The following is a 13,036-nucleotide window of genomic DNA, read 5'->3' on the forward strand; positions in this document are numbered from 1 at the left end:
AGGTATTGTTCAACCCATACAAGGGGTTTCATAGAGCAAAAATAGAACTGGCATTATTAACGGTTTACCTTATTTCTCATTTAATTTAAACTAACTTAAACTTTCAATTCAAGTTAATTTCAACATATTTAAACCCACTAGCATGTAATTTATTATTGCGATAGATATGCTGATTTTATAATTTGGCATAAAAATTGGAACTTGATAAACAAAGTTGGTTGGGGCAAATCTGACAACCAGAATATGTTGCTTGAAAATTCTACGTAGCACCAACAGATAAAAAAATAAGCACAAAAATGTAGATTGACAATCATCCTGGTTTTAAGGTCCAAAATTCCATGGTGGAATATTAAAGGTTTCAAGAAAAAAAATGATAATTTACCCAGTTACAAATTTTATGTTGTTATATAGAACGTTACTGTTAAAAAATAGCACGTGCACATGGGGGGCGTACAAAAAATATAGCCCACTAGGCTGGGGGGGGGGGAACAGAGTGAATCGAAAATTGATTTCTAGTTTCTACCCTAGTCTATTACCGACGATTATCTTGCAAGATCTTGAAATATTCCTGCAAGATCTTGCAAGATAGCCATCCGATATGCAAGATTCTTGAAAGATAAGGGCCAAACGCTTGCAAGATTTTTTGCAAGATAAGCGTCAATCTTGCTAGAGTTTTACAAGATAAGAGTCTGATTCTTGCTGGGGTGTTGCAAGACAACAGCCCGGACCTTGTATCTTGCAAGGTAAGCGTCCTTTTCAAGAATCTTGCAATATATTATAAGATAAGCGTCCGAGTTCATACTTCTTAAAAAGGTGTGTAATTTAAACTCATACTGGGATGTACAACGAGAAAAAAAACTGGACTGATGGAATTAATGCACGTGCACAAACTTTGAAACATCAGAATTTTAAACAAACGAATTGAACAAAGGAATACCATCGTGAAGTTTTTAAAATAATAATTTGCTTTTCTAAGCCTTACCATCCCTCTTGTTTCATCTGATGGCCCCCCAGCGAAGGTTTTAATCTTTCTAACCTGAAGGGGGCTCATAAGCTGTTATTTGCGCGAGAGCTAGGAGTGAACAGGGTTTAATAATGGTACAGCCTCTCCACGTATGAGGTGAAATGTCTGAGTCAATGTTTCACCCCCTATTTTTTCCGGGTCTTCTCGGTTTGTACCCTACCCCCCCCCCCCCCCCGCGGGTCTTTCCCATTAAAGCCCCCCCCCCCCCATTACGATATTTATACCATAACCGGGGCCATAATTTTGCATAAAAAAATTGCTTACGGCACTTCATTATAAGGTGGGATTAACCGACAATGGGCACACTTTATAAAACTAAAAATTAATCACGTGTGTATAGCTTCTTATCTCAACCCAAACGAGTTATAGCTGAAATTAGCTGAAAATTGAGAATGGCCAACTGTTTCCTGTCTGGGTATTGTGCCAACACGAAGCAACTGAGGTCCACCTGTTACTGTCACATATGCATTGTGGACAGGAAGAATCTCTACAGGGACATTCTGGAGGCAAACAGAGCTGTGGCCTCTTCCACCTGTCAGATAGGAAGAAGTCCCTTCATTAGGTATAAAAAACTGGATCTTTTCCCTTTGTGCCCCCAGTACGTTATGTGCCCCCAGTTACAGAGCACGTGTCATCATGCAGTAAATCATTATGTAAAAATATGGCCCGTGCGTCTGAGGGGTGCAAATAATATGAACCCACTAAGCTAGGGCACAAACGGAAAAGATCCAAAAAACTACTGTACCAAAAGCAGCTAATATATACGCGCTTTGCTCTCTTAATTGTTTTGCAAAGCTTTATAAAAGGTAAGCACGATCTCACAATTCGGGAACAGTTTCCACATTGCCCTGATTGAGTATAATCATCATTTATTATATCGGATCTTTTCCGTTTGTGTAACCGTTCAGATAACCTATAACCGTTCAGTAACTATTCAGATAACCTATAACCGTTCAGTAACTGTTCAGATAACCTATAACCGTTCAGTAACTGTTCAGATAACCTATAGCCCCCCCCCCCCCCCCCCAATCATGATAAACACACCATAATGTGGGTGCTAGAATTTTGTGGGGGCTAAGATGGGAAACCCAAGTAAGTTTCAGTAAAACAAAACCGTTTTTTACGTGTTTCAGAGGTAGTTTTGTTGATTTATTTTGTTAAGACCACCGAAGATGATGTTTTGTTTGCTGTTTTGGGGATTTTTAGGATCACATTAGAATTTCCTCCAGACAAGCTTATTTTTAGCAAGCCCTAATATTTTGTTCGTTAATTTTACTAAAAATATACAAATATCTACTGCAGCACGTTACAAATTCGAAGTTACACATAAGACCCCCAGTTACACATTATATGTTGTTATATAGCACGTTACTATGTAAGAAAATAGCACGTGCGCCTGGGGGTCATAAAAGATTTATACGCACTAAGCTGGGGGGGGGGGGGGGGGCGAAACAGAATAGATCCACTTAATTAAAAATGTTGTTGATAAATAAGTTCAAAGAGCTAGATTTATCGGGACTATGGTGAAACAAGTAACATGCTAGACTGTGTTTTTGGAGACAATTGACACCCGGAAAGAGTTTCATGTTTTGATTAGTACTTCGCCAGTGAAAAACACAAATTGAAAGGACAATCAGTACTGATCAAGCCTAATTTCAAGTCCTCAGAGTTGGGAAGACATGCCAACCCGTGCTCAAGACTTTTCAAGTCTAAGTCAAGTCGTGGCCAGGACGTGGCAAATTTTGAGTCAAGATTTAACTGCGATTTGGCAAGTCTTGGCTAAGACCTGAGAAGTCTTGATTATTGCGCAGTAAATAAACAACGCAGAGTTTTGAGAATAATGAGTTTATACCAACATAGAACGCCTCATATATTCACTCTTAAACCGGAGTAATTTCAATGGGCAAAGGAAGTGGCCATGATTAGTATCTTTGAGCGATATTATATTTTTTTTCAATCATTTTCAAGTGAACTTTCTGGAAGTGCTTGCATTTTCTTGTGCTTCATTTTTCATTTGTCAACTCATGACTTTTCAAGAGTTATCGAGTCTTTGCCATGACTAGCTAAAGACTGGTCAAGTCTTGCTCGGGACTTGCTCAAGACTTAAGACCTGATTTAAGACGTGTCAATTATAAAAAATGACATGATCAGAGCTCTGATACAGTACTGATCCAGTGCCTGCAATTTCACTGAATCGGTTCTAATTAAAACATGATGTTTAGTCCAGTCTTCATCATATATAGCATTATCAGTCAGAAAAATCTCAGACGCACCAGTCCATATTTCCAAACAAAAAGTACTCAAAAAAAGTGCCCAAAACAAGCAAAATTGTCCTGGACTAATTAATAACACAAGATAGCCGGCACAATCGCAAATTGGTAACTGGGTCCCAACGAGTTATTTATAAGCTGTTAGCAATCTGACAAATTTGCAGTGATGCTTGGGGTCGAATGTCCTCCCTAAATTTCTCCCATTTTGTTGAAAGAGTTGGGGGAGTAATTTGTCTATGCGGGCAAATTGATGTAAGAATGGGGTAATTTGGTCTGGAGGGTGGGGGGAATGATGTAAGAGTGGGGCTGCAATGGGAGGACTTTTTTAAGGATTTACTCCCTCCACTCGGCCAAATTTTTGATGTAAGTAAGAGTGGGCTGCAATGGGCTGCATTGGGGGGACTTCTGAAGACTTACACACCTGGCCAAAATTTAAATGTAAGAGCGGGCTCAAATTGGAGGAGTTTTAAAGAATTACCCCTGGCCAAAATTTCGAGGTAAGAGTCGGCCGCAATGAGCTGTAATGGGAAGACTTCTGAGACATTATCTCCCCGTCCATCTGGCCAAAATTTCACGTTAATTTATCATTACCCCTTCACTCTTACATGATTTTACACCCTTGACAGAACTAAAAGATGTAAGAGTTTTGAGCTGCATTTTCCTAAAAGAATCCACCATTGCAGCTCCACTCTTACATCACTTTGGGCAAAAAAAATTGAAAATTCAACCCGGGCGATAATTTAGTAAATTGTGGAAATTTTCGTTGTAACCATGTCCCCCACCCCTATTTTTTGAAAAGTCACTCCTAAATTGTTCACCTCGATTTAATTCTTTATGCAATTGGTACTATAAGCATTTGTATTATAACCATTTCGCTCTGCCCGGCCGGCCGTGTGGCTCGTCGTTGCTTCAGCAGCACTTGATATGAAACTATCGCAACGAAACATGGGATTAAATTTGTGGCGGCTGAGCTTACTAACTCAATTACCAAATTGAATAGCGCTTCAAGGCCATTTCAAGCCTTAAAGCTAGAATAGCGTGACAAGCGAAATTTAATGCTACATTCTATTGAAGTCATACGGATTTGTTCATTTTGTTCAACATTTATATTTAGCAACTATTATTAGTACACAATCGTCATTCATGAAGTATAACTCAAATTCGAACTACCTCAACCACCAGCAAAACAATACTACGACTTAACAGTATTGCATCAGATTCTTTGCGATTGGATTGCGAATCAACCTGCTATTGATACAGAATATTCGACAAAAGTTCTACATGGTTAACAGATTTCCCATGACATCAAATTTACACTGAAAAAGTGACGTTATGGGAAATTGTTCACATTCTGTCGACATAATTATCTACAACCAATCAACAGTTGAATTTGACATGTAAATCCACGTGACTAGCAGCATAAAAGGAGCTTGAAAAACTACCAAAAATCAGAAGAAATTTGCAATTTTGGTCATATTAAACTGACATACAGTGCGTATTAAAGCACACTTTCTTGAGCGGTAAATTACTTGTTATCGTGTTTTGTTTCTGTAGATCAAATCAGTGATTGTACAACCTAACTTTACTCTGACTTATTGAAAATAGAATTGACTTTGAAATTCTCAAATTTTCACATTGCGGAACGAAGTTCTAATAAATTGAGATATAGAACGGATAGACTGTTCGTTCTTGTTTCATTCATTTACCAGTTGCCTAGTCTGATTCCAGTTTCTTGATCGGTAGATCTGAAAACTTAGTTACAAAGATATACAAAACTTTGTATTTCACCCATTTATTAAGATTGGGTATAAAATACAAAAGGTAGCCCCACCATAGCAGTTTATCCAGCGTTGTTTATTTTTACATCAGATAGTAGGCCTACCTAACGATCACTACCCTGTGAAATTTTTATCTCAATAGCATTTGTGGTCAAAGAGATATCATTGAAAACCTCTAATTTGAGACTATTTGGTTATTTGAATTTTTGGATTTTTGCTTAGTTGAAGCGAAGTTGTTTGTTATACAGCAAAGTTGAACAAGCTGTTAATTGACACTATTGAATATCAAGTATTGCAACGGCATTCTAGAGTATAGCGGATAATACAGTTCAAAAAAGTTAACTGCAAAAACACAATATCGGGACAGATTTGAAACCGCTGAAACGAACTGGGCGGCATAGAGTTTTCCTTGACTTTGATAGGAGAGCAGCCGTTACATTTGGTCCGCCGACCCAGACTGGAAGGCAAACTGCTGTCCAATCTGATGAAGAGAGTGCCGAAGGCACCCCTCAAAGAGAATCAAACTAATCAACACCAACAGGCCAGCGAGGCGAACAGAAGAGTGCAATTCAGTAAAGAAATTGAAGTGCGAACCCTGCTCAAAGGAAATCAACAAAGCAAAAGCGAACAGCAACCAGGCAAGTCAAGCACAACCAGCAGAGAGGAGCTTCAATCAACAGCTCTCAGGTACGATAAGAAGCTTCAAGAGTTAGTAGAAGAAGTTAACGCTAAAAGAAGTCTTGGCTACAAAATAATTGAAGATTCAGATCGACCCAACAAACAAAAGGTCTTCTACCAACAGAATGTTCACCTTCTAGAGGAAGAAATACCCAAGCAACTGCAGTGTTTAAACAAGCTTGTGCGCTATCAAGCTAATTTCGTTGAAGAGCATCTGAAAGAAGCAAGGCAGTGCAAAGCAAGTTTGGACTATCATTGGCTTGCATATATAAGCAAAGGCACGCAACCAGAAATGAATGCAGAGCAAAGCAATGCAACCCAAGCAGTGAACGACAGCAAGAGCAACAACAAATACCCCACGGACAACCCAGCTGTTCAAACAGTGCAAAATGGAGCAACAGCAAGTGGTCAAGAGACGGAGAATGTTTCGGAAACATCTTCAGCAAAGCAAAGGCGAGAGGAAAGGATGAAGAAATTCGTTATCGATTTCGAAAACAAGATGCGACTGGAACAAACACGGTTTGAGCGGAGGAGGCTAGAGCTGGAAATGCAAATGAAGGAACTGGAAACCAAGCATCAACTACTGGAGGAAGAGCGCGAGCTAGAGCGCAGAGTGAAGAGAACAGCATTAGAGAACGATGATGCTCGTTCCGAATCAACTGATGCTCAAGACAAAAGACAGATGTTACAGACTGGGCCAGCAGGATTGACAACCTTCTAACACCAGAACGACCAACAGCTCGCTTCGAAGTAATCCCTGAAGTGAACAGGTATAGTCGCTTCTCACAATATCGCAGTTCACGAGACCGTTCCGCAAGTGTTGAAGACCGGGACGTTTTCCCCAGAGCTGGTCGATTACAACACAACATTGGGTACGCCGGTAGCAGTAGCCTACCAAAGCTAAAGTTGAACAACTTCGATGGGAACCCCCTCGAATGGCCGGAGTGGGCAAGCATGTTCATTGCTACAGTGGATCAACGACCAATACCAGACTCAGAGAAAATGAGCCATCTGAAGACTTTACTGACAGGCAAGGCAAGGTCAGCAATCTCTGGAATGGGTTATTCTGGACAATTCTATGGTGCTGCATGGAGCATTCTGGAGAGGAAATTTGGAAGGCCTCATGTGATCATCGATGCACAGTTGGAGAGTCTTCGCAAGGCTAGTCAGGTGAAACCTCACGACTCAACAGGTCTGATCAGTTTCTCAGTTATTGTTTCGAACTTTGTGAATGTGCTCAAAGAGAACAAGCAGATTGGTGATCTGCAGTCAAGCTCGACACTGTATATGGCAGTAGATAAACTACCTTAAGTTCTCAAAGAGAAATGGTGGTTCTATGTTGATGATAAAGATGAAGATTGGCCTGATCTGATTAAATTTGAAAAATGGCTATCAAGGATAGCTTTAGTGCACGGAGGGTTTTCAGCTTTCAAGGGAGAGCGAAGAGAAGAAGACCGAAGAAGCACAAATAGAGACAAACGGTTCCCGAAAACATCGAACTTCAGTGCAAGTTCCAACGTGAAAGAAACGAAGCAAACGCAAAGTCATCACTGTCCGCTAGCTGATAGCACTCATAAAAAATGCAACTGTCCACTATTCAGGAACATGAGTGCGAATGATCGGTACGCAGCAGTGAGAAAGCAACGCTTATGTTACGGATGTCTAGGCAAAGGATATGCAATCAAAATTGTAAAGTAAATGCGTGCGGCATCAATGGATGCATCAAGAAGCACAACCGATTGCTACACTCAGAAAACCAAATGGACGATCAAATCAAAACCAAATCATGCAGTCAACGTAAGCGAAGTTACTAGTTTTCTTCAGATAGATCCTGTCTCAATACAGAGCGGTGGCAACAGGCTGAACACATATGCTTTCCTCGATAGTGGATCAACGGTTTCATTCATCGATCAAAGTGTACAAGAGAAGTTATGGGCCCAAGGCAGCGATGTGACGCTCAACATAGCTGGCATACACAGAACGAAGGATCTGAAGACAGAAAGAGTTCCTCTCAAAATAAAGGGACTACAATCAAAGGTGCATTCAATCGAAGCGTTTGCACACCCGTCAATCTCCTTGAGAAACACAAACTACAACTACAACAAGCTGAAGCAAAGCTTCAACCACTTGAGTGTTTTACCAAACAAAAGCTTCAACTTGATGGAAGATGGCATCATCCTCGGTCAAGATGCTTATGAGCTACAACGCCCATTGGACTATAAGATAGGAACACGAAGTGAACCTTTCGTCGTTCTAACAGAGCTAGGATGGGTAGTCAGTGGACCCATGACGGGCAAAACAAGACAAAATGTTTGTCACTTCGCCTTCACTGAAGATGTGAAAGTGACAGAAAATATTCAAACCTGGTGGGACATAGAAACCTATGCTTCCAAAATCAACGTCGTCAGTCAGTCAAAGAAGGAACTGCAGGCACAGAAGATGCTAGAGAGTACGACGAAGTTCAAAGGCGAGCGGTACGAAGTGAGAATGCTGTGGAGTGAACCAGAGCAAAACCTACTGAACAACTACAGCTCAGCCCTGGGTCACCTTTACTCACTGGAGCAAAGATTCCAAAGGGACCCAAATTTGAAGAGTTTGTATCAACAGTCAATAGATACAGATGTAGAAAAAGGATTCGTAAAGATATTGGACGAGTCCAAAGTGAAAGGCACCTTCGGGAAAGAATGGTATTTGCCACACCATCCAGTGCTAAACCCGAACAAGCCTGGCAAAGTAAGACGTGTTTGCAATGCCTTATCCAAGTACAAAGAAGTATGCCTGAATGATAAGCTACTAGCAGGACCTGATCTTCTTCATGGGTTGATTGGAACAATATTCAGATCCCGTTAAGGACCAATAGCCCTGACAGCTGACATAGAATCGATGTTTCTACAAGTGCAAGTTCCCGATCAGGATAGAAGTTGCCTGAGGTTCTTATGGCGTCCAAGAACAAATGAACCTGTTTAGATATACGAATATCAGTGTCACGTATTCGGAGCTAAGAGTTCTCCAACTTGTGCAAACTATGCTCTCAAGCGAGGCGGACTGGACAACGAAAAGGAGTATCCGATTTCAGCTAAGGCAATACAAAACAACTTCTACATGGACGATTTCATCAAATCAGTAGAAACCCCGGAAAAAGCAATTGAAGTCTTCAACCAACTACAACCTCTTCTCTCACAACATGGATTTGAATTGAAGAAGTGGATAAGCAACAACGATGCGGTTACCGAAGCAATCCCGGAAGACTTGAAGTCAATCAGCAACACAAAGCAAGTCGAGGTGGAACCCAATACGGAGGGATCCTCAGAGCTAGGACTACAATGGACCGTTACTGATGACAGTCTTCAAGTATGCAGAGGTACAAACAAAGAAGTTGAAGCACCTATAACCCAAAGGAAGGTTCTGTCACTGATATCTTCAGTATTCGACCCGATCGGATTGTTTGCTCCGTTCAGTGTTCACATGAGACGACTTTTGAAAGGCATCTGGACTAAGAATGAACAACATTGGGACAACGAAGTGGAGCCTAGTGAAGAAGAAGAATTCCTGAGATGGAATGAGCAACTTCCAATTGTAGGTGAAACAAGTATCGATAGAAGATACTTCAACAGAGAGAGGGATACAACCGAACTTCATGTGTTTGCTGACGCATCTGAGGACACGATGTGTGCAGTGGCCTATCTACGTTCACAACCAAAAGAATACTCAGCTGACTTAGCATTTGTCATTGGAAAATGCAGTGTGGCACCAATGAGGCATCTTTCAATACCACGATTGGAGTTGCAAGCGGCAGTCATGGCAGTGAGGTTGAAAGAACAGATAGTCAAGGAACATGAAATGAAGATAAATAGTTGCAGTTTTTGGTAAGACTCAACTACAGTATTGCAATAGATCCACAGCTCCCATCGCAAGCAACAAATGTTTGTGACCAACCTGGTGGCTGAGATAATAGATACAACTGATGTGTCACAGTGGAAACATGTGAGCGGTATCAACAACCCAGCGGATATTGGCACCAGAGCAATCAACATTGAAGAACTCAAGAGAAGTGAGTGGCTCACTGGGCCGGCCTGGTTGAAGCGACCAAAAAGTGAGTGGCCAGAGCAAGTTAACCTAACCTTTGCATCCGATGAAGAGAATATACCCTCATCAGTCTTCATGATACAGGCTGAAGAAAAGAAAGCTGTTATTCAGTGGGAAAGATTCAGTAACTTTAACAGACTAGTGAATACAGTGGCATACGTACAGCGAGCATCGAGCAAACACAAACCAGCAACCCTTGTTGTCAGCATTGAAGAAAGAGAAAAAGCAAAAGCAATCATCTTCAAGTTACTACAGCGAGAACAGTTTGGTGAAGAGATGAAATCTCTCGAAGTTTAAAAGGAGATTCCAAAAGGCAGCAAAATTCTACAATTCTCCCCCTTCATAGATAGAGAAGGGCTTATTCGAGCCTAAAACAGAATAGGCAGATGTCAATTGGATTTCAATGCAAAGCATCCAATATTGCTACATTGGAAACATCACGCGGTTGAATTATTCTTGCGAAACGAGCACAGGGACAATCAACACGAAGGCACTGAGCATGTGAGAAACATTGTTCAGCAGAATATGTGGATACTAGGCATATGGAACGCCTTAAGATCAATCAAGAACAAGTGTGTTACTTGCAGAAAAGGCAGAGTACAAACGATATCACCAGTCATGGCAGATCTACCCGAAGAGCGGTTAGATGTTTCCACAGCCTTTACAAATGTTGGAGTTGACTACTTTGGCCCTTTCATTGTGAAAATTGGGCGCAGAAACGAAAAGCGATGGTGTTGTCACTTTACTTGTCTAACTATGAGAGCGGTGCATATAGAAGTTGTACCCAAGTTGGACACAGATAGTTGTCTCAATGCAATAATGAGATTTATTGCTCGAAGAGGCAAACCGAATACGATCATCAGCGACAACGGGACAAACTTTGTTGGAGCTGAAAGAGAGTTTCTGAGTACGTTGCGGCATGGAACAAAGAAGGGATCGAAGAACATCTAATTCAACGAGAAATCAGATGGAAGTTCAACCCACCAGCAGCACCCCACTTTGGAGGAGTATGGGAGCGGTTGGTGAGAAGTTGCAAGAAAGCAATGTATGCAGTGTTGGGGAACGGATCAGTCACAGAGGGCGTTCTTTCAACAACGATGTGTATTGTTGAGCAGACGTTGAACGCGAGACCTTTGACTCCAGTCAGCTCGGATGGTAATGACTTAGAAGCTTTGACCCTCAATCACTTCTTGCTTGGCAACAGGAACGTTTGCTTACCCTACCTACCAAGCGCAGAGGAATTTTTTGATCATCGAAAACTCTTTCGACAAACTCAAGTCTATGCAAATCTCATATGGGACAGATTTTGGAAAGAATATCTGCCAACTCTGAATAATCGGCAAAAATGGCGATCTACGTCGAACGAAATCCTTAAAGAAGGCGATCTCGTTTGGTTGATCGAAGATAGTCACAAGCGTGGATATTACAACCTAGGTCGAGTTACGGAGACCATCGATGGGTCTGACGGTGTGATTCGATCAGCGATAGTTCGAACGAACCACGGAGTGTACAAGAGACCAGTAGTGAAGCTCGCCCCAGTACTAACTGGAAAAGATGTTTTCGCGATGGAAAACAAGGCCGGCGATGTGGCAGCTGAGCTTACTAACTCAATTACCAAATTGAATAGAGCTTCAAGGCCATTTCAAGCCTTAAAGCTAGAATAGCGTGACAAGCGAAATTTAATGCTACGTTCTATTGAAGTCATACGGATTTGTTCATTTTGTTCAACATTTATACTTAGCAACTATTATTAGTACACAATCGTCATTCATGAAGTATAACTCAAACTCGAACTACCTCAACCACCAGCAAAACAATACTACGACTTAACAGTATTGCATCAGATTCTTTGCGATTGGATTGCGAATCAACCTGTTATTGATACAGAATATTCGACAAAAGTTCTACATGGTTAACAGATTTCCCATGACATCAAATTTACACTGAAAAAGTGACGTTATGGGAAAGTGTTCACATTCTGTGTACATTATTATCTACAACCAATCAACAGTTGAATTTGACATGTAAATCCACGTGACTAGCAGCATAAAAGGAGCTTGAAAAACTACCAAAAATCAGAAGAAATTTGCAATTTTGGTCATATTAAACTGACATACAGTGCGGATTAAAGCACACTTTCTTGAGCGGTAAGTTACTTGTTATCGTGTCTTGTTTCTGTAGATCAAATCAGTGATTGTACAGCCTAACTTTACTCTGACTTATTGAAAATAGAATTGACTTTGAAATTCTCAAATTTTCACATTGCGGAACGAAGTTCTAATAAATTGAGTTAAAGAACGGATAGACTGTTCGTTCTTGTTTCATTCATTTACCAGTTGCCTAGGCTGATTCCAGTTTCTTGATCGGTAGATCTGAAAACTTAGTTACAAAGATATACAAAACTTTGTATTTCACCCATGTTTTAAGATTGGGTATAAAATACAAAAGGTGGCCCAACCATAGCAGTTTATCCAGCGTTGTTTATTTTTACATCAGATAGTAGGCCTACCTAACGATCATAACCCTGTGATATTTTATCTCAATAGCATTTGTGGTCAAAGAGATATCATTGAAAACCTCTAATTTGAGACTATTTGGTGATTTGAAATTTTGGATTTTTGCTTAGTTGAAGCGAAGTTGTTTGTTATACAGCAAAGCTGAACAAGCTGTTATTTGACATTATTGAATATCAAGTATTGCAACGGCATTCTAGAGTATAGCGGATAATACAGTTCACAAAAGTTAACTGCAAAAACACAATATCCGGACAGATTTGAAACCGCTGAAACGAACTGGGCGGTGTAAAGTTTTCCTTGACTTTGATAGGAGAGCAGCCGTTACAAAATTATGTACTTAATGATGAGAAAACCTGCTTACAATGCCGACTTTTAAATTGCGTGGAAATTATAGAAGGATGAAAAAATTGTTGAATGATAGGAACTTAAACAAAGAAGTTAGTCTGGTTGTGGGAATTTTAGATGCTGTTTTTCTGTTCATATCCTTTTTCGCCCAAAATTTTGTTTTTCAAGGCTCAGCGAAGTTAATTTTTGTCCTCGCTGTGTGTTGCACTTGATAATTGGCCCGGAGATTTACTAGATCCAATCGTTGCGTACTGTGACTCTGCCGCTGCAGTTTTTAATGCAACACTGGCATCAAGAAGCACCATCAATAATTGGGGGTGTCTAATTTAGTAGCAGGCA

The 13,036-nt window shown here is 40.6% G+C and overlaps 1 protein-coding gene across 4 annotated transcripts in view; it reads left to right on the top strand.

Annotated features, from left to right (window-relative positions):
- The first annotated feature begins 842 nt into the window (after positions 1–842).
- LOC142347877 (uncharacterized) overlaps positions 843–13,036 on the top strand; it is a 135,380-nt gene continuing 123,186 nt past the window's right edge. For 2 of the 4 annotated variants that reach the window (XM_075399024.1, XM_075399027.1), the window contains exons 1-2: positions 907–941; positions 1,305–1,586. In XM_075399024.1, coding sequence (XP_075255139.1) covers positions 1,417–1,586 — 170 coding nt within the window. In that variant the 5' untranslated portion in view covers positions 907–941; positions 1,305–1,416. Of the gene's footprint in view, positions 1,020–1,304; positions 1,587–13,036 lie in introns of all 4 variants that reach the window. The other 2 variants (XM_075399026.1, XM_075399025.1) reach the window with 2 other exon arrangements.

The sequence above is a fragment of the Convolutriloba macropyga genome, chromosome 10 (assembly GCF_964194025.1).
Source record: "Convolutriloba macropyga chromosome 10, txConMacr16.3, whole genome shotgun sequence".
NCBI lineage: Eukaryota > Metazoa > Xenacoelomorpha > Acoela > Convolutidae > Convolutriloba > Convolutriloba macropyga.